General features: G+C 38.7%; 2 protein-coding genes across 2 annotated transcripts in view; one reads left to right on the top strand and one right to left on the bottom strand.

Moving 5' to 3' along the window:
* Window positions 1-22,104, top strand: part of TESMIN (testis expressed metallothionein like protein) — a 79,502-nt gene that overhangs the window by 45,817 nt on the left and 11,581 nt on the right. The window contains exons 21-23 of the mRNA XM_040608852.1: window positions 552-661; window positions 3,806-3,912; window positions 6,130-6,210. The gene's annotated coding sequence lies outside the window, so the exon portion shown is untranslated. The remainder of the gene's footprint in view (window positions 1-551; window positions 662-3,805; window positions 3,913-6,129; window positions 6,211-22,104) is intronic.
* GAL (galanin and GMAP prepropeptide) lies at window positions 326-8,609 on the bottom strand. The gene is made up of 6 exons (XM_040609051.1): window positions 8,262-8,609; window positions 8,102-8,182; window positions 7,372-7,426; window positions 5,875-5,961; window positions 2,895-2,972; window positions 326-651 (listed from the first exon to the last, which is right to left on the bottom strand). The coding sequence occupies exons 2-6, from the start codon at window positions 8,180-8,182 to the stop codon at window positions 599-601; spliced, it is 354 nt and encodes a 117-aa protein (XP_040464985.1). The 5' UTR covers window positions 8,262-8,609; the 3' UTR covers window positions 326-598.

The following is a 22,104-nucleotide window of genomic DNA, read 5'->3' as shown; positions in this document are numbered from 1 at the left end:
GCAGCTGTATTACAGGTAAAGCATACAAAATTTAAAATGAACGTGAGTTTATTTCATGTCTGTGAAAATATGAACAGGAGGTAAGGCTTTCATGAAGTGCAGCAGTACAGACAGATCTGTGACCTAAAAAGACTAAAAAGTATGGCAGCAGTTTGAAGTCAGTGTGCTTTTTCTCAGTTAGCTGAAGTACCTAATATGTAGCATTTATGTTTTATTTTACTGCAATTGTACAGAGTACAGATACAGTGAAATCTTACAATTTAACCTGGGTTTGTATATGATGTATTGTGTGCTGGTATGTATTTAATTTTAAAATGAAACAATGTAGTTGCTCTTTATTTTTATTTTATCATATACCTACAGAAAAGTTTTACCAAGGCAAAGCTTTACACCGTAACATCACAGGAGAGGGGAAAAAAAAAAACAACCCAAACAAAAAAAACCCCAAACAAACAAAAAACAACCAATAGAGGGCAGAATGCTGTTTACCATTTATCAGATTAATGCAAACAATCCTTCTCATCTTCAGCCCATTTGGATCTTTTGTTTAGAATTCAATCTAAATCTACACTACAACCAAATAAAAATGCATTCTTCTTCAAGACTGGTTCATTTCGTCTGGTGAAGGTAGTTTGTCAAGTGCTCCCACCTCTGCAAAAAGGTAAAAACCAAGAGAATTAACGCATATGTCATTATGCATATTATTCGTAGCAAATAATGAAATCCAATTTCAGTAGTATACATTTTCATATTTTCTCTTAACTGTGAGATCAAATCCTTGAACTTTTCATATTCTATTTTATGAACTATTGTTTTTTTCTTGTGAATGTTAATACCACCCTACTATAATTTCACCACTTTAGAAACAGCAGTGACAGAATGACAGTGAAATTATATCAATTTTATTATGTCAATTAACTTTACTAGAACCCAGCATCTCAAAAATTTTAATATTATGCAATTATGGCTGCCACGCTACAGCCTGCTCTATATGAAAAGCCTTTAAAGTTGGAGGAAACACTTTTCAAGAGAAAGAGCTGAAGACCACTTTTAGTTATTGCCAAGATATTACTGAACAGTTAAAATATTCACTTTATCTTGCAGATTGACACGTATGTCTAACCTGAATAGCCATTCCCTGAATCTGAATCCTACGAGCAGGAGTCAGGAACATACCTAAACCAGTATCTTTAAAGTAGCAAAAACATTAAACATTCCTACCATAAAGTATGTTTTTCCCCCATCTAAATCTACAGCTCTGATTTTGTCTAAGAGTTTGTATTAGGTCTTGCCAATAAATATTGTTAAGGGATAGTATGATCTAGATGTCTTTTGAAACCTGGGAGTACATCAATCTCAGGGAAAAAACATTTTATATGATCTAGAGATTCCTTTTTATAATAACAAATGATACCATCACTGTCCTAAACAAGGACTTGTTACATAGTGTTACAATACAGCCTTTTTTGCTCATTTGTCCCAGGGAAGCAGTAACTTATATTTCTACAAGATGCATTTTAATTTTCTTGCCTAACTTAGCAGCTCTTAGTCTACCCATCATGCTTGAGCTCAGCATGTTTCACACCCTTTGTATTGCACCCAGTTATTGGTTCCTAGGGTAAAGGAGTGTTCAGGGCTCCTTCTTCACAGTGGCACAAGCAGCAGGCTACTACTTTGTCCAGAGTAAATACACATGCTAATAATCTACTTTAAATATATATTTATCTCTGCACCTTATTACTAACCATAAAGAATTTGTTTCAAACGCAAAGTTGACTCAATAAGCTCTGGGTTGCTATTTTCAGTAGTGAGAATTATTTCGCTTGAGTGGATACAAACCATTCAGAAGATGATGCCAAAGAGATCTTGAATTTTGTTTCCTAGATATGCAGAAAATGAATAGATCTCTTGAAAGTCTCTTTTAATAATTAAATCAAAATACAAATGTCACACACAGTTCTTTGTTACTATTCCACAGCATACACTTGCCACAAAATTGCTTATAATTTGATGTATACAAAGGTATGAATATAGATTTATTGAGTTGTCTGCTTTCTGAGACAGAGGATTCCTCAAACATTTGCAGTAAAAATAACCTTCTTCCTTCTGTTGTTTTCTTCTCAGGTACATATTATGGTTTTGACCACTTTGTAGACAGTTTAGAAGGGCTGAAGAGGTTTATAAAAACTTGGAATTGTGGTAGTGGTTGGTTTTTTTAAAAAGCCAAACTCAGAAGCAGCCAGATTTCTTCTTTACCTAATGCTATATTAAAATTACCATTCTTACAGAATCAGCTGTAAGCTCAGTTTTACAGTTCTTGTCACAATTTTTAAACTGCAGAGTTTTTACTAGCAGCATTTTGAGCTATTTGCCAACATTCAGCTTAGTGTTGTTGCAATTTATGATGTGACTTTATTGTTGAAGGTATGCAGAAAGGGAGATGTAGTTCTTTGGCGCTAACAAGTGTCTCAGAATTTCAACCAACAGTTCTTGTCATTAAACTGAGGTCTTATTTGTTATTGAATTGGTTTAAACGAGCTCCCATGTAATCAGACTGTATATAGTTTGTTTTCAATTCTTCTAAAAGCTGGATCTATACAATTCTAGTAGCAGCTGTTATTATTTTCACAGTGCCTGGAGTAATCCAATGGTATTAGAACCCTGCTGTGTTGGACATCCATCATCTGCAGTTTGGCAGGACTACCTGCAGTCTCTAACTCAGGCCTATTCCCCAAGTGCACTAAAATGGAATTGACAGTTCCTTCCCCCGACCAGAGATACTGTTCAAAGTCTTGCATGCTCAAATCTGTCGCTGACTTGTACCTTCAAGGATAGTCCTATCTTCTCAGTAAATTTCACACCAGAAAGTGACAGATGAAAAGGGGTTCACTAACCTTTAAGATGCAAGTAAGTCAAAAATTCAATTACTGTGCGCACAATGTTTTCATCAGCCAGCGGTCTTCCAAGATCCCCTATAAAACAAGTTGGTTGTTACTTAACATTAATGAGGTATAAAAATCTATTGCATGTAGCGTATGTAGTAGAGTATATGTATAGAGTAGAGCTTATGTAGTAGAGAGTACTCAAAGCTATTTGTAAAATCATTAATGGAAAATCTTTTTTCATGGAAGAGCAAAGCCGGTGTAAGGTAGGCAAGTCCAGTTCTCAGGATCAAAGTGGCCCAGCTGCATAGCTATTGCTGCATAGGAGCTGCTTTGACACCTTAATGGTCACAGTTCTGCTGCAGATGAGTTATCCTCTGTTCTCAGCTCTCTGCTTTGTATCCACTAGCCTGAGGTTGAAGGCAAAGGCAAATTTGGCAAATAAGTTCAACAGCTTTGCAAAACAGTTAAAAGTTCTTCAAGTGGCCTGACTTTGTTCCAAATAAAGCACTCAAGTGATACAGAAGTGATACGTTGCCTAAAAGCTAGGCCTGGGACTTCACTAAAAGCTCAGAAAGGTATGTTTTTGCCTATATCTCTAATAAAACATACTGATCTGATCTGGTGGAAGTAGGCCTTTTGATGCTTTTTAAATGGCCCAATTTATCAAGCTCCCTGAGAGCTTGTTATTGCACTTTAGGAGGCTGAGAAGTACACTTTGTGTGTCTTTTTTAATAAAAATAAATAAATTAAAAAAAGAAAAGCCCCACAGACATATCTTGCTTTTTATCAACAGGATGGAGAGTGGTAGGCAATTTCCCTAAGATTTTCAGTTCTCTGCATCCAGAACAGATAAGCACCAGTATCTGACTAGCAAGCCATTATTACATCATTGAAAACACTGTCCCTTAATGTTATCATAGGGACATTTAATCTCAGAACACAGCCTTGAAGACTGACTTTGCAGCAGGTGTTTGGGGGGACTTCTTCCATGATCGAAGAGAATATTTATGCCTCTAGTGGCATACAGGTAAGGCGGCAGACTGAGCTCTGTAGCACAAATTAAAAAAATATTGATGAGGAGTTGTAAGGGACACAGTGGTTTCCGGTATTTAGTGTCAGCATTTAAGAAATTTACATCTAAAAATCCTGTCTTCCAGCAAAGATGCTGTTATTACTTACATTAGTAATACTTGTGTTAATTTACTTAATGAAAACATCAAATTTTATTCCCACCTAACCTGTTACAGATTTGTTATGATTAATCGTTATTATATTAGTAGTTTATTGATCCAGATTTTATTACAAATGTTATATTTATTAGATAAATATTTTTCTTTAGTGACCTGAGCATACCGTACATGTATATTTCTATATACTCTGATATGTTGACCTTAAATCTGTATAGCCAATTACTTGCAGACTCTAAAGATTTTCCTAATTATGCTCATGGGTTGGTTTGGGTTTTTATCCTCCTGGACCCAGTGTTATGTAACTAATACAGCTTACAAGTTCTTCTAGTTATCTAGAGAGCTTGTGAATTTTGCAGCATTCCTTCAAGGAGAGAAAGCAGTCCTTTGCATGAATTTTCACAATAATACGTAAGTATATTGCCATTTTAAGATACTTCTGTAAATAATCAGAACTTAACTTAAAAGAATCCTTCATTTTCAATTAAAATAAGAATTCTGACTACCTTCTTCATTTTCTATAATCAGATCTCCTTTGGATAGGAACTTTATTAGAAACTTTATAAATAACTTATTATAAACTCTATAAATAACTTTTGATGAAAGAAGAGCTTCTAAGATTAGGTTTGGAACAGAGGCAGTTACATAATTTTCAGACCCCCTCCAGAGGAGTTTGGTTGGGTTTACTTGTAATGGTGAAGGTGCAGCATTACCAGACAAAAAGAGTTCCATAACTCTTAAAAATCATATTCCTGTAGATGACCTAGTGGTATATCCACAACCGGCAACGCATTTGATACAATGTGAGCCTCATTGTTAGATTACAAAAGTCTTAATTTCACATTGTTTCTAACTAGCAAAATACTATTTCTACACCACTGTTTGAGGAGGTAGGTTATTTTAAAGAAAGGGGCAGGGGGACCACCACACCAACCACAAAAAAGCCCCACAAACAAAAACTCAACAAGCCCCCAAAAAAACAACCACCCACACAAAACCTCACTATGTAACTACACAATCAGGACTAAACTGGCAGCCTTTCTGAGAATGTAGCAACTAAGAAATGTATTAACGTTACTGTTCTATTTACAAAGTAATTATGTCCATGAAATTGTAATTAAGCACATTTCCTTTATTTATGAACTTATTTAGTGTTAGTTACATTTGCATGGTGCTGGGTAGATTTAAAATAACCTGTGAGAGCTCTGGGGCTGAGACTTTTAATGAAGATAATCTATCTTGCTTAAATATGGGAAATACTGCAAGACTTAACATGGAATTTCATTATTTTTTTTTAATACTAAAGACTCTTACAAACAGTGCCATAAACTTCTGAGGTCTAGTCTCAGCTCTGGAGTATCTGAATAGAAAAAAAAAAATATTTGCCAATTTCTATAGCTTTCCCTACTGAAAGATTCCTTTAGGGGCTCACTTCTTTGCTGCAAAGAAGGAACTCTTGATTGTCTAGGGTGACACTTGAAATATATATATGCCTTACGGGGAAAAAAAAAAAAAAAAAGGCTAGGTTTATTCAAAGCAATATGATCTATTACACTTTTAAAACAACATAATTATGGTACTCTTCCCTAGGCACCAAGATGTTTTAAACTTTATGACTGTGTATACAGAGTACACTGAATGGCCAAATTTAATTCTTCTTCCTTTCATATGTTTACTAGGATTTCTGTTGAAGTGCAGGAATAGCCTTGTATCTAGGTAATTAACTCTAACAAAATAAATTGCTAAACAGAAAAAAAAAAAAAACCTCAGACCAACAACACCAGCTTTCAGAATTTCATTACCTGCTTTAATATCCTCATCAGGCTGTATTTCACGTTTACCGGTGAAACCATGTTTCTCATTAAAAGATCTGTGGTTATCTACTGCATCTGATAAATAAATTAAAAATCAGAGGAGTTAATTGACTTAACCTTTGTATATTGCTTGCTTTTCATAATTTTCAAAGATAAGACCATGAAGGGCACTTTTGATGTACAAAATGACAGAGAAGCAACTAACGTGTTGCTAAATAACTTTTCTTCTGAATTTGCACTTAGGATTTACGACATTTACAGATCCAGTCCTGTACAACATACTTGCTGAAGCTTTTACTGAATTCAGAGGAAGTCAAAGAAAATGTAAGTTTGTACATTCGCTTATAATTTGGGAAGCTGTTTTTACTACTATTTTTTTTCTGGTTTTAGAAAATGTTGCCAAGTAGTTTGCTTAAAGGAAAACTGCAAAGAGCCTCCAAAAAACTATTCATGTAAACTATCTTACATACCCCTGCTGCCTCTTCTGTCCCCCTTGCAAAGGGCTATTCCTTTATCAGTAAAAGCTGATATTACAGCCTGCAGCAAAGGATGATTCCTATTATCCAGTCTTAGATAAAATGGCACAAGTACATTTCCCCACAGTATCTTCACCAATTTGGTTCGCTATGCTTCAGGGCAAATGTACTTCCAGACATTTACAGAACCAGTTAATACATTTAAGATGCATTATTTTTTATTTAGGTATCCTTAAGGTTAAATAGAATTACAGATGACAAATACTACAGATGCTTACTATTACCAAGACTGAAAACAAAGAAACATTGATAATGAGTATTATTATGTTAACAAGAAATAGTAGTAAGAGTACAGATAACAGAGACAGCTTATCACTGCATTTCACTTTTCTTATAATCTACATTTGTGATTTTCCACTTTGTAAATCAGTGTGTTCCTATACTTTGAACACCTGTACATTAAATACTTTTCACACAGTGAAACATTAATGTTTACAGTCATTAGTTTGCATGTTATTATTTTAATTGGTTTTGGTTTATTAGAAGAAAAAAAAGTACTACAATAAAGCCAGGGAGCAAAGCCATTTTCAAATAGATTTAAAGGTGTAACCTGAAATACATTGAGAAGTGCCAAAATGTCACATTACATTATTCTTCCCTTGGTATCTAAGGCATTATAAGATTTTGTAACACTACCAGAGGGGGGGAAAGTATTTGTCATATGAAAGTTACAGTTTGAAAGCAGAACATGACCAGATGTGCTCGCGGATATAAAGCCTCACCACGATTCTGCTTTAGAAAATAACAGTTACAGTCTAAGACAACGCAATTATATAGTAGGCATGTAACAAATAGCTAAACATTCTCCCAAACGAGTTTCTTCAGTCTTGCAGGTTTAGACAGAATTACATCAGAGAAGTGCCTAGCACACTACAGCAGACTGGTTTACAAGAAAAAAAGCTTTCTGCATTTTGAAATAATGAGAAATTTTAAAAAGTGCTTGACTTACGTGGCCCAAGTAGGTAACCAGCACTGTTCAAAGTCCAGCCCCTTTTTTCTTTTGCCTTAAATAATGCAAGTGTGTTATTGCACAAACTACACTGTGCTTTCTGAAGCCCAAGCTAACAGCACCCAAATATACATTCTCTTAGCAGAAAGCATCTTCTAAAGGCTTGAAATGAAGCAATATTGTAAAAAATGAAAGCCAGTAATATTGAAGCAAATATTAATGGGGAATTCTCTCTGCCTAAGCCAGTAATTCCGCTGCTGACATCCCTTATATCTGAAGAGTTCATACATAAGGGAAACTGCAAATCGCAGTTTGGAGGCAGAGATGCTGGCTTTACACTCCACGTTACTATCACAACCTGACCACCACCTTATTAAAGAGCAGTGTTTTCTTTTAATTGCTTGCACTTACCTACCCACCTCTCTACAAAAGCCCACGCGTCCCTTTCCCGCGCCAGCTTTGGGTCTATGAGCGAGACGCTCTTCTTCCCCCCTCGGCCACCTTATTTGTGACCGGGCAGCTTGTGACAGCCCCCCAGGTTTGTAACTAACCCCCCCTCCCTCACCGCCCGGGGCAGCTTGTGACAGCCCCCCAGGTTTGTAAGTAACCACCCCCCCCCCCCCCCCCTCACCGCCCGGGGCAGCTTGTGACAGCCCCCCAGGTTTGTAACTACCACCCCCCCTCACCGCCCGGGGCTCGCCGCAGGGGCCGGGGTCAGCCCGCTACTCACCGAGAGAACCAGCCCCAGCGTTTCCGACAGGGCGGCGCAGCAGACGGCAGACAGCAGGAGGAAGCCAGCGCACCTCTGCATCTGCAAAGAGACGGCAAACGGCCTCCGTTATCGCGCTGCCCTCCGCCGGCAGCCCCCGGCCCCCGCCACGGGGCCGTACCTTCAGCCGGGGCGCCACTGCCGCGCGCGGGGCCGGCGGCGGGACGCGGGAGGCGCTGGGAGGCGGCGGGACGCGGGAGGCGCCGTGAGGAGACGCGCGCGCCCCGCGGCGCTGTGAGGAGCCGGCGCTGTGAGGTCCGGTCCGGTCCCACGGCGGCGGGCGGCCCGTCCCTCAGTACATGGCCGTGAGGCAGAGCTGCCCGGCCGCCCTGCGCTCCGCTCTTTATGGGCTGCGGCACCACCGCGCGGGAGGGGCCGGGGGCGGGCAGCTCCCCCCCGCCTCCCCCGGGCCATCTTCCCCCCGCCGGCCCGCCGCGTGAGGAGGGGTGAACTTCCAGCGATTCAATTAGAGGTACGGGGGGGCCGCCGCGGGCGCACCGGTAATGGCCGGGGCCGTGCCGTGCCGTGCCGCGGGGGGTGCTGGCGGTGCCTCCCCCCGCGCCTGCAGGGTCTCGGCCGGGACAAAGCGCCCTGAGGCGGACACGGGTCACTTCAGGCACTCAGGTACGGGAGCGGAGCCAAGTGCGGCTGGTGTGGTGCGGGCTTTGTGTTTGGGAACGGTGGGGACTGAGACCCCCGCTGTGCCTGCCGGCCCTGGAGCCCCCCTTGCAGTCCCTTGGAGCCGTGCCCTTCGCTCCAGCACCGCAGCCAAAGGAGCCGAGTTAAACCCCTGTGACTGTACTCCCCCGCTGCTTTCTATCCGAGATAGCACTTTTTTCCCTTCCTTTCTCCTTTTTTTCCCTTCTTTTCTCTCTCTTTTTTTCCCCCATTCCTTTCTCTCTCTCTCTTTTTTGCCCTTCCTTTCTCTCTCTCTCTTTTTTCCCCCCTTCCTTTCTCTCTCTCTCTTTTTTTGCCCTTCCTTTCTCTCTCTTTTTTTTTTTGCCCTTCCTTTCTCTCTCTCTTCCCCCCTTCCTTTCCCCCTCTCTCCTCCCCGGATTCATTTCTCTCTTTCTCTTTTTCCCCCCTTCCTTTCTCTCTCTCTCTTTTTCCCCCCTTCCTTTCTCTCTTTCTCTTTTTTCCCCCCTTCCTTTCTCTCTCTCTTTTCCCCCCCTTCCTTTCTTTCTGTCTGTTTTTTCCCCTGTTCTTTTCTCTCTGTCTTTTCTCCCCCCTTACTCTCTCTCTTTTTCCCCCTTCCTTTCTCTCTCTCTTTTTCCCCCCTTCCTTTCTCTCTCTCTTTTCCCCCCCTTCCTTTCTCTCTCTCTTTTCCCCCCTTCCTTTCTCTCTCTCTTTTCCCCCCTTCCTTTCTCTCTCTCTTTTCCCCCCTTCCTTTCTCTCTCTCTTTTTCCCCCCTTCCTTTCACTCTCTCTATTATCCTACATGCCTTTCTCTCTCTCAATTTTTTTTTGCCCTTCCTTTCTCTCTCTCTCTTTTTTTTTTTGCCCTTCCTTTCCTGCGCTCCCCCCCCCCCCCCTTATTTTTTTGCACTTTTTTTTCTTTTCTTTATTGGCCTTTCTTTTTTTAAGGTTATGTGTGAAAGGCTAGGGATGTACCTCTCCCCAGCAATTAGACTAGCCCCTTTTTCAAACTACCTGTTTGTTAATTTACAGCCGTGAAGTTTCACTTATTTACTTACCTTAGCTGTGGTTACAGCTGGCATTGGCACGTGCAACATTGAATTACAAGGCAGAGATTCCCCACCAAATTGTATTTTCTCTGAGTTTATTCACTACAAGTCCCTCAGATTCACCTTTCAGTAGGAAGAACATCACAGAAGTTGCACAGACTAAGCTGTGCTTCCAGCTCCATTTTCTGAAGCTGCTTAAGGTTGTCTGCAAACTTTCACACAGTGTGTATGTGAGCTTGAATGGAGAGCCGACATGGCTATGGATCGATGCAATACACATATCATTCACCAGTTTAAAAGCAAACGATTATTTTATTTTTTTTACTTTAATGTAGTGTAAGGTTTTTAATCCAGGCTAGAAGCAGGAGCTCTGTCTTGTAGGTCCCTTTCCTACCCTCTTTTGTCAGGAGCAGTAGGGTGTCTGGATGTGTTGTAGGTTCTTTGATCTAAAACTGCTTGAATGAAGTTTATTTTATACAGTTCTTAAATGCTAATGTGCACAAATGGGAAGCTCAACTTCGCAGATTTCATCTGATGCTTTGTGTCATTTGCTGAGGATGTTCTGTCAGCCACTGCATGATCCTCACAATTCAGACCAGACAGATCTGGAAAATAGCAATATGATTTTTGCAAAGTATTGTTTCCCTTTACCTTACCAAAAATGCATTTCTGGCTGAAATATCCTAGCTTTCAACTGATAGTTCTCCAAAAGTCATTTTTGAAACTTGAAGCTTCTCTGTGACACAAAATGGGGTTTTTTGTGTTACTCAAAACCACTAAAGTTATATCAAGAGATGTCAAAATTTGTATTCAAGCAATATTACAAAAATGTGTAAGTTCTGTTATCTTTGACTACAGTTTGTTCTTCAGGTTCTTGTTAAAAGTGTTTGAAAAGGTGTATTTTAACCTGCAATCTCTATTCCAATTTTTCCCCACAATACTTGCATCTCCTTGTCAAATGACTAGTAAAATGATCTCTTCATCTCAGCTAGAGTCAGATGCAAAAGAAAGCCTCTTTCTATACTCAAAGGCTTAATCCATCACTTGCCCATCATACTTTGTGCCTAAATCTATCTTTAGGTTAGTGTCAATTAAATAATTTTATCAGTCATTCTTACAATTGATGCTCTCATTCCCTCAATTTTCCTTGTCAAGAATGCTATTAGTCGTTTTTTATTCCATAGGAATTTTAAATCGCACTGCTCAGACAGAAGAATTAGAATTAGTCTGAAGCCGCCTTTTCTAGCTTAGCTTGAAAAATGGCCATCTCTGTGACTACATGGTTTATTTTCTTATTGAGGTGACCCTTCAATGTACTCATTCCTCCATTGATTCATTTGTTCTTTGGCTAATTGTCAAGGCTTAATGCAATTTGCAGTGGCTGTTAGGTTATGCCTAGTCCTCACGAGAGGTTCACCATCAGAAAAACTCACAGTGAAGTTCATCTGAAATTTGCTCAAGTCAAAAGAACAATAAGCATTTATAACAAAACTGTCTCTAATGCCTCTAAATTGATACATGACAGGATTATCATTGGCTGTCTCACACAACAGCATGTACTCTGGTCTATAATTGTAACTGCATTTCATAATAATAAAATGAAAGCACAAGAGAGAATACCATTTTCAGCCAGAGTAAAAAGTTTTGAGTTTTTAAGGAAATGATAATGTGGATTAAACAAATAAGAACATTGGGCTTGGAGGGAAAATTAATTGCATTTTTGTCACTGGAGATTTAATTCTGAGAACAAGTAGTAAATCCTAAGGATTCTACTACGTGTTTAATGGTAGAAATTTCCATTATATACAATTAATGAGATAGGATAGCCTATTTTATTTTTATTTAACAAAAGCCACAAACCACCAAGAATGGCTACTTTGTATAATATTCAGGGGAAAAAATGAATTAAAGTGGATTTTGCAGTATATTTTGGAAGGGTCTGGAGGTACAGTGGCTCCCTTCATGATCAAGCTTACTGAGAGGTAATGAATAAAGCAGGAAAAGGTGTTTCTGCAATTTCTGTGTTGAAGTTGCATAGCCGGGTTTGGTTTCAGCAACTTACCAATGAATATTAAAATCAAATATTAAACCCCACTCCATTCACAGAGTCATGTCCATCTGCATGAAAAATAAGTCGGGTTTGTTCCTGCTTCCCAGTTAAAATCACTATGCATATGTTGTTTAAGACCATCCTCAAGTACATACAGAAAATCTCTTGATATTATATGAGCAACGGCAGTGAATTCTAGGCTTGAGATATAAGTTACCAGGAAAATTTGTCTCCTGTACATTGGAGTAATTCCACTGAAACACCGACGTTACAGAAAGCAAATGCTTTATTGGGGGACTGTTATCATCCAGCTAACTAGTTGAAGATGTCCATCTTTGAGTCTGATTCAGTATTTATCAGTGACACCAGTAACGTGTTTCTGTTTTTCCTGCATTGGAAACAATTTTAGATTTTTGAGATCAGTGTTTTAACCTCGAATATGGAGATTTACCATAATTGAGCATGGAGATGACAAAATGCAAGGTTTTCTGTGGCTAAACCTAATTCTGGGTGGGAAAGGCACAAACTTCTTTGGAACAGAGTATGGACAGGGACAGATCTGAGTATCCAGAAGCAATGAGACGTTCCAGTTGCTAACAAGGCTGTGAATTGCTTCACTGATCTAAAGATTTAATGCTGTTTTGGTGATATTTACATGAGTACACTGTCACAGAGTTGAAAAGTTACTTAGGGTTTTTCTTTCTGTTCAACATTATCACCCCACCCTTAAATACTTGCATGTCAGCTGCTCAGTGTTAAGGTAAGCAGAGATCATTTGAAGATGACACTGCATTTATCTGAAGATGACAGAACTTTAACATGCAACTAGAATTTTGAAAGTAGTTTGCTCTTTAAGTCTTCGAGAAACCTCTTGATTATTTTTTCCCTTATATATGTAGAACTTGTTTCTTCTTTAATGGACGTAGAACAGAGAACATTTTTTTTTCCTTTTAATAAAAGTATTAAGAGAAGAGTCATTTTCTTCATCCTTCAAAATTCTTTGCTATTGTTCTCTATCATTTTCCCATTTTGTAATTTCTGTACAATGTAGGCAATTTTCACTGAGTGAATCTTTCGGCCATTTTTACCACCTGCAGCTCAGTATCAAACAGAGCTAGATATTATAGATACCTTCTGAATGAAGGGCTGTTTTCTGTTCTGAATTACACTGATATCAACTAATAATTTCCTGTTATTACATCAATGTCTGCTGCCAGAGCTATTATTCACACAACATATATCACTGTAACAAAACTGTGACTACCACATGTTAGATCATCTTATATCTTTTAAAAATGTTTTTTGGTTCAAGCAGCACATTGATTTTTTAGACTAGTTGTGTATAAAAAAGGAAAAAACAGAGTAAAATCTTCAGAGAAAAATTCTGAAAGTTGATTAATATACCCATCAGAATTGTGAGAAATTATAAAGAACACTTTGTTTTGATTCTTGCTTTGTAAAACTTACAGGAGAATAATGTATCTGTGCTATTTGGTTAGATGTTAACCTAATGACTAATTGTATCAAGAACAGGTTGCTAGCCAGTACAATCAGATCAGCTTCATATCCGAAACAAGTCTGGTTGAAGCAGAGGTCCTCTTGATGAGGGTTTATCTGAGAAAAGCACTGAGAATTTGAAATAATCTAAGAAATACCATTTGCAAGGGTTTCCAGTTCTGCTAGTAGTGGATCAATACAGACTGCACACCCTACTGCCATTTCTAGTCTTACGCCTCCCCAGTCCACGGCTCTTCGGGCAGAGAGGCTACACGCCAAAGCCTCATTGAAATTCCAGGAGACCCACTGCTCCAGCAATTTTTTCCGTGGGCCAAGGAGGAGGATGGCTTTGCAGCCGCCGCCTCTCTCAGAAGCAAATACGTACCTCAGCTCTGTAAGAGGCAACAGAGCTTGGCTTTCAGCTCCTGATGAGGTTAGAGCTCAGCTTTTTGGGAAGCAGCAACTCTGGCAGAGTCCTGCAACAGCTGGGAACCTCTGACTCAGAGGGCAGGTCCAGGACTTGTAAATGCAGAGGCTCTTTTCCCAAGTTCTGATGCTTGCCTGAAGGAGGTTGGTTCTTGGCTTATGTTTCCATTTAATTCCTAAGTCACCAATTACCTCCTCTTTTGAACGGTCAGCTCAGTGGAAGCTCACACCTACCAAATGCAAGGGAGCTGTTTCTGCTCCTGCAAGATCTCAGGAGGAATTACTGCTTACCCACTGATAAGAAATGATGTGAGGAGCTGCTGATGACAGTTACCTGTCTCCTGGTGAGCAACTTCTAATGTTGCCAAAAGCTGAGAAGCTTTTCTTATTTATAGGCAACAGAGATCTGAAGTATTTTGCCTCAACCTCCTGCCTAGTGTGAAATGATGCCTATTATATTGTTTCTTATTTTTATTACTGAAGGTACATGTGTTAATAGCTCTACACAGATGCATCTACTACGGATGCATTCTACTAGCAGAAACAGAGTTGTGATCATCCTGGTCTAGCCAGCGTTTGTCAGGCCACACCTGGAGTACTGTGCCCAGTCCTAATCTGTGCAATTCAAAAAAGACACAGGCTGGAGAGGGTCCAAAGGAGGGCCACAAAGAGGATCGAAGAGCTGGAGAACCTGTTCTGTGAGGAGGGACTGAAGGAGTTAGGTCTTTTCACCCTGGAGAAGAGAAGGCTGGGGGGGATCTCATCACAGCTTTCCAGTACCTAAAAGGCAGCTACAAAGAGGATGGAGGCTGTCTCTTCACAAGGAGCCACGTGGAGAGGACAAGGGGCAAAGGGTACAAGCTGCACTGGGAGAGGTTTCATCTTGATAAAAGAAATCTTCGGCAGTAAAACGGTCAGTCTCCCAGGGACTTAGTGGAGTCCCCATCACTGAGGTTTTGAAGTCTCGAGTGGACGGGGTGCTAGATAACAGGTTGAACCAGATGATTTTTGAAGGTCCCTTCCAACCTGGGCTGTTCTATGTTCTATTATCCACTTAAAATCTTATTTCTAAATTACAATAAGTGAGTCATCAAATTATGTGTACTAAAATAAGGGGACCCGTAGGAAAAGAGGTCAGTGCTTTCATGGCTTTTATTTTTTAACGGGACACAATGCCAATTGCTTCATTAACAAGTATGTTGCAATATTGTAACACAAAAAGCCTCACAAGTAGGCATTTCAGACATAAAATACATCCGTAGTAATGCAGAAAGGAGCTACAGAATAATACTTGCATCAAATACTTTCAAAAAGTATTTTTATATTAAGTTCATTAAAGTATCAGACAATTAGGCGGAATGTTAAAAGATAGATACTCGGTTACAAAATACAATTTTGTATCTTTGCTGTTACTGGTTTTTATTTTGTTAAAACACAAAATGGCATTAAGAGGATGATATTACACAGCCTTCATTATCCTACTGTAAATGCACCCAATTAGTCTTTTTCTGCTTTGATAAGAAATAACCCATTCCATCTTACAGGCTCACTGTAATTTGAAAACAGGTTAGGGAAAATGTGGTGTTTTGCACTGTATTCCAGAAATGGAATGGCTTGAGCACATTTGATCTCTTGCAAGGCAGACGGGCAGTGCTAGCTGAACAGACTTTCTCCCACATCTTCCCAATAGAAGAATAAATGGGGAAAAACCTTTCTTTTGTTCTTCTCTAGAAGTCTTTTCACCTGATGCCCTGGTGATAAGAATACACTAGTAGTAACTATGAGGCAGACGTTGTTCTCCCCAAGAAAAAAAAAAACATTCCAAAAACCAAAACAAGCAAAAAAACCCCTCCAAGACCAAAATAATTTGATCTCAGGCTAACAACAATTCTCAGTGGTCCAGCTTTCCAATGTGGAATTTCAGCTCTGATAGAAAACAAGAACGTTATGACATGTTGAGACATACAGTTCGAAAGAGATTGTGTGAAGCTAAAAATTAAAGTTATCTTTGCTCACACCTGTGATTCATATGAAGGCAAAACTTCTGTTGTATTTGGACGGATATATAGCGAGATCCTGATGTGTGCTGAACATTCACAACATTTCTGATTCTCAGTGGAATTAGAAGTGCTTAACATCTCTCAAGATCCTACTTTCCATCAATATTTTCTGACATACAAATGTGGATGTATTGGCATTTTTTTTATTTTAAAATCTTTCGTTAATGTGTTTTAGTATTTTCATTGGAATAAGGGGGAGAAAAGTCGGTATGTCTGTGCTGTATCTGACCTTTTCCACAGCTTTGCAGAACAAAAATGCCAATGACGTCATGCACAAGATAAACTAAATAAGATGCCTGTGCAATGGTGGTGTATTGCTGGAAAACGAGTATTTATGAATTCAGTATAACAAAAACAGTTTACATGCTGTTTGTGTGCAGATTTTTTGCCCTGTAAACTGCCCGTTGTTTCCACTGTCTACAGAGGGAGTTCATGCTCTTAATTTAGACTGGGATTTAGAATATGCAAGTAGCCAGGTTATTTGCATTTTGGGCCAATAAGAGAAGGCTGAAGGTTTCTTGGCAAGCTAAAACCACAAATGAAAGGCTATTAAGGTGCAGAGAGGGCTCACACAACCTGCTGAAATACTAGCTTTAAAAACAAGCAAATGAAAAAAAATCCCCAAGAATCCCTCAATAGTCCTGGCAAAATGGAAATAAATCGGGGCGGGCAGAGAACAGCATTTTCTCTGGCAGGTGCGCACGGCTGTGGAGGGGCGTTACTTCCTACCGAACTCCTTTTGGTTCCTTAGCAGTGCTTCTTGGCCCCCAGGTTTCCTATTTACAGAAAATAAATACAGGGTTGAGGTAATCCCCACCCCACAAGAAAAAGCTTGAGAATGAAGAAGAGGGACACATGGGATGGGATTCAGCTTCTTGGCTCTAGCAAGTTATGTGTAAGGTGTCAAGCTCCCGTGATAGTCGGTGGAGAGGGAATCGATATGGTCAAGAATGACTCCACTTTAGATAATTAAGTACCTACATGTTGTTAATTGAGTGGCGGTCTAGATTCCAGTGACTCTTTTGGCTACCTGTCCATTGATTGTTACAGAGCCTTTAACATGTAGCTCACCTGTAGGGACCTACATTACTGGCAAATAATTCCAGCCGTGACGACAATTTGTCAAACAATAAAAAAAGTTAGAAAATGGTGATCAGTTGTTTTCCATACCTAATGGGGGTAGAAGGAGATAGAGCTGGATTAATATGCAAGAAAATGTGTTGAGGTTAGTTGTTCGGAAAAACTTTCTAACTATATGGTTAGAAAAAGAATGTAATAAGAAATCCAATGGTAGAGGATTAATGTGGCGGCTTCTCTAGAGAATGGGTTCAGTGAACATGCCAGGAATAATGCAGGTACGCTTAATACTCCAGAAGAGTAGCACTTCAACTACATGATCTCTCCATTTTAGATCTATTAGTTTCTATCATTATTTTAGTTTGCTTATCATTACTAATAAAATTGCAGGAGGTATAGTTTAAACCTTTGCTAATGATACATTTAATGGGAAGAAGTTATGTTTCTAGCTCTTCCCCAATCTGTTCTCTAAACTTTCCTCACTGGAGTCCATCTGTCCTTCTCTTCAACACAGAGTATTTACAGTTTCTTGTACTTACAACACTAATCCAACTAATTGTTTAAGACAAAAAGATTTCCTATGTAGTATTTTGTTCTGAGAAATGTTGTTTTCTTGCCAATCAATCCTTGCTTCAGTATGAGAAGATTCCACAAAGCAAAACCCAAGGAAGCAGACTCAGGTTGTTTTAAGGGATATTTTTAATGAGAGCACCCCATTTCCTTCTTTGGGAAGGGTGGTCACTGCTGTCACTTACAAGCAGCAATTAAGTCCTACTGATCCAGTCAGATATACAGTGAATATCCATTCAGCTTTTAACATTATCGGCTTAGTTATCAAACCAACTGACAGTATGGATAATTCGGAGGCATACAAGAAACTGAAGGAAATCCTTATTATGCCCTTCCTTGGTTTTAATAGCTGCATGTTGCAAACGTTTCCTGCATTTACATTTTTTAGATCTATTATGATACACCTAAGTATGCATATTTTCTCATGTGTGGTTGAAAACTACACTATATGCGTATATATGTATATATGTGATACTAAAGGTATCATACACAATGCAATTGCTAATGTTATCTTTTTTCTAATCTACTTGCAAAATCTTCAGCATTAAAGATCTGTAATACTTGCATTAAGTCTATAGATCAGTCCAGACTGAATTTCCTATGTTCATGTAAGTATGTTCTCTTACTTCTGCCTGTACTTTTTAATTAGTACCTCATTGTACTTTTTTCTTTTTATATAGAATACAAAAAAATCATCCTTCATCTGAAATTTTAATTCTCTAAATGTACAAATGCTGAGGTAAAACAAATCGGTAGTTTTCCTTCAGATTAATTCAATGGTGAGATACTTCTCTGTGTGTTTATTCTTTCTTTCTCTTTCTTTCTTACACCACAGCAGTTCAATTATTACTGAAAATTTACAGGCTCCATTTTCCCTAAATAATCAAATAAAGCAAATTAAATAAGCCAGAAAAAAAGCAGAAATATGCCTGGCAGACAGCTAGTTTACTAGTTTTCTTGTATAATTGAATAATATTTATCAAATAAGCTTTGTATATACTGAAAAAACAAAGAAACATTATAGACTGTTAAAATGCTTATGCCTGTTTTTCATTAGATATCTACTGTCTTGAAAAAGTAAACTGTGTGCATTTAGCACTTCAAGAAGAAAACAAGCACTTTCATAAATGTTTCTGTAGTAAACACTTGTGTTAAGGCAGATTTTGCTAGCATGATGACAATAGGGATAATTACACTGTTTCCAGTTTATTTTTCTCTATATGTCCTGGGTATCATGAATAAATCTTTGTAAAAAGAATTGATACCAGTAGCTGAAGAATCTGGCATGACCCTTGTGTTACAATTTAACAAATAAAGGAAATAGCGTGGGTAGCCAAAAGGACTGCCTCCACTACCGGGTAAAGATACGCACACATGCATAAAAATAGAGCCTTGCTTCCCCGTCTGGCATGTGCTAATCAAAATGTCTTACCTTATTCTAGTCCTTGAAAGTCGTAAATGCAGACCCTGGTGCAGGTGAAAAGGAAGTGTTTCATAATCAAAGCCCCAGTACAATACTGAAAAACTACACACTTTGACAGATGCCCGAGTTACAAGATGTTATTCTATGGGAAGGGGAGTGTTCTCCCAAAAGGAAGTTTTAAATTACTGGGGATTTAAAAGATTTTATAGAGTATTTTCATTAGAAACAACAGCTAACTGAGAAAGGTGGATTCATGGGGGGGGAAATGAAAAAAAATCTCTTTTTACTTGTAAACGTCTTTCTAGGCTAAAGCAAAATACATTTTAAAATTTCCTTTGTCAAAATATGTGGAAAAAAATGGGGGTAGGATTTATTTTGCTTCCTTACTTTTAGGCAGCTGCACGTGAGCTAGTCAGTTATATTAGCTCCGTTAGAGTCAAGAGACAGTGTGGGCTGTTGGAACTTAAGAGTGCAACTACGGCTACCTGTAGCTAATTTTAAGGTGAGATAGGTCGTTTTCTGGACTCCATTGATGAGCTGTCTTTCAACAATAACGGCAACTTGGAACAACTAGTTGTTGTGTAAACACCTACACTGTGGGCATGGAAAGTTATTTACCAAATGGTCAAAATTCTGTCTTCCAACATGCCAAATCTCGTTACTCGAAGGAAAATGAGAATACAGTGCTTGTTTATAAGGGGAGGATTTCAGTGCTCCACCAGCGTTCAGTAGCCTGCTGTGACTTGTTTCACCTTTATCAGTGTCCTGGTTTTGGCTGGCATAGATTTAATTTTCTTGGCAGCGGTTCATAGGGTTGGTAACACACCAATGTTTCAGCTCTTGCTAAACAGCGTTTGCACAGCATCAAGGCTTTATTTCGCACGGTGCCCCATGGGGGTGTACAAGAAGTTGTGAAGGGACACAGCAGGGACAGCTGTCCCCAACTTCAATATATTTTCAATATGTTCATTTATTCTTAATATCTGACTGGTGCGGCAGACTGTCTGCACAGGCTTCCGAAATGACTTGGTCAGAAAGTTTGTTTAGTTCACGTAAATGTGGCCTGCTTTCAAAAATTTCTGCTGGGAATTGACATTCTGGTCCTGTATATTACCCTGTTGGTAATACATATAATTTTTTATATATATATGTAAATAATAATTAGTACAGCAGTCAACTGCTGTAGGAAGTAGACTGTATGTTTTGTAAGTAGGCATTTGTTCTCACTGATGAATTCAAGACTGAGGGGAAATTGGACCTCAGCTTAATGGGGAAAAAGATGATGAGTGGAACGAAGTAAGAAATCTGCAAAGGGTATTTTCACAGTTCAAGTTATGATCTTTCAAGTTTTAGGTATTAACATTAAAACAGTACCTAGAGTCCCACTGGCAAATGGCGGGTAAAGGCTTGCTGAAGTCCTTGGCATTTTAAGAGCTGAACTTGGAGCTAAGTGGTTGGAAGATTTCATTGTATAATGTGGGGAAATGATGCAAATGCTTTTGCTGCCGCCTTTAGCAGCAGACATCTGAATGTGTCGGAGAACTTTCTTTGACCTAGCTGCAAAGTAAAAATGAGCCATGCTTTTCGTTTGCACCTCTTCAGATAAACCGACGTGCCAGGTTTTCACAGGGAAAAATCGAAACACCTCAAGAAGAGGAACAGAAGGAAAGAATGATCAGTCCTGTCTGTTGAATGGCTTGTATGTCTTTGATTTGACATTATAACTGATCATTTTTTCCTTATTTTATTGATTTACCATGCAAGTTAACTGAAACTGCAACAAGAAGTAACACCTTTGCAAACTAATTCTGAAGAATGTCACTCTTGATTAAATCCTAATTTTTCAACATGAACAAAATCGGTTTGTTAACAAAATAAACAAACCATGAAGTAGAAAAACCTGATTTTGTCTTGTCCTAAGGTTTCAATTAATTGTTTATGAACTTGGTTTCAAATTTCAAACTGTGCTTGCTAAATATGATGTTTCCCTTTTTCACTTGTAACCCAGGTATGAAACAGTCAGCTAATGAAACAGAAAATGCTGGAAGAATCGTTGACTGCATAAACCAGCATAACTTGCTATGTATTATAGTTAAGTTTCTTTTATTGCAAAGGTCCTATAGATCCTGTGTGCATAGTACTAGTAACGACTGCAGTTTTTGAAGATTGAGAAAAAAACCCTTTGAAGTGGAAGTTCTGCTTTTTTCTGATCTGAACCTCAAGAATTAGACATGGCTAGATAATTTCTTTTCCATGCTTTCTGTCACCACTGAGATCTTGCTCTTGGTTTCAGAAATTGTTACCATATCTCTAAAGAGCATCACATTTTTTCTGTCAGCTATCACTGTATGGCCTACAGTTAGAAATGACATTCATAGTTTATATAAATGAAATTTACTCATTTTGTGTATATTTATGGTTAGCTTGCTTATTTTATTTGCATTTTATTCCTGCATTAACTCATATTTGAATAATGTATGTGATATTTAGGGAAATTTTAATGCTTTGAAAGCCATTTCAATATTTAGAGGTGTCCAAAATATTTTTTATTAGCTTCCGTAAATGAAGACCTTTAAAATGCAATTGGTGTCAGCCATGAAGCCTTGTGAGTCATTCAGGGCTATAAAGAAGCAGACTCATCTTTTCTCAAGATAGCATTTTTAAAGAAAGTACTAATTCATAGACTATTCAGAAAATATTAAATAGTAAAACAGTCCTCTCATCAGCAAAATAATTCCACTGTAAGCAATGTGAATTACATTTGTTTGTGTGCACTTCCACGTATCCTTATTGTTCTGTTTTCCAGATGCTGTTTTGTTGCTTAGTCAGGTTCCTTGGATATTCTCCATATTGAATTTTGCTGAAATAGTTCCGGTTCCTCGCTTTTTTTTTTTTTCTTCCATCTTGTATTTGTTTTGAACTTTTCCCTTTCCACCCCTCAACCCCGCCCTGCCAATGAAACTGTTCATAAAGCTTGAGGGAATTTAGCAGGACTAAGACTGTATTAACGCTGGTTAGGGGTGGGGGGGGTGGAACCGTTGTCCCAGTCATACAGCAGTTCTTTTTAAATAAGCATCGCCCTTATACAAAATGCAGTATGTGGAGCTGTTAACTGCCAAGCTTCCTTATTTATTAAGCAGTGTTTAAATTTAAACTAAAAACAAAAAACCAAAAAAA

The sequence above is a fragment of the Falco naumanni genome, chromosome 10, assembly GCF_017639655.2.
Source record: "Falco naumanni isolate bFalNau1 chromosome 10, bFalNau1.pat, whole genome shotgun sequence".
Lineage (NCBI taxonomy): Eukaryota > Metazoa > Chordata > Aves > Falconiformes > Falconidae > Falco > Falco naumanni.
Note: the sequence above shows the minus strand (reverse complement) of the source record. Positions and strands in the feature narration are given on the sequence as shown.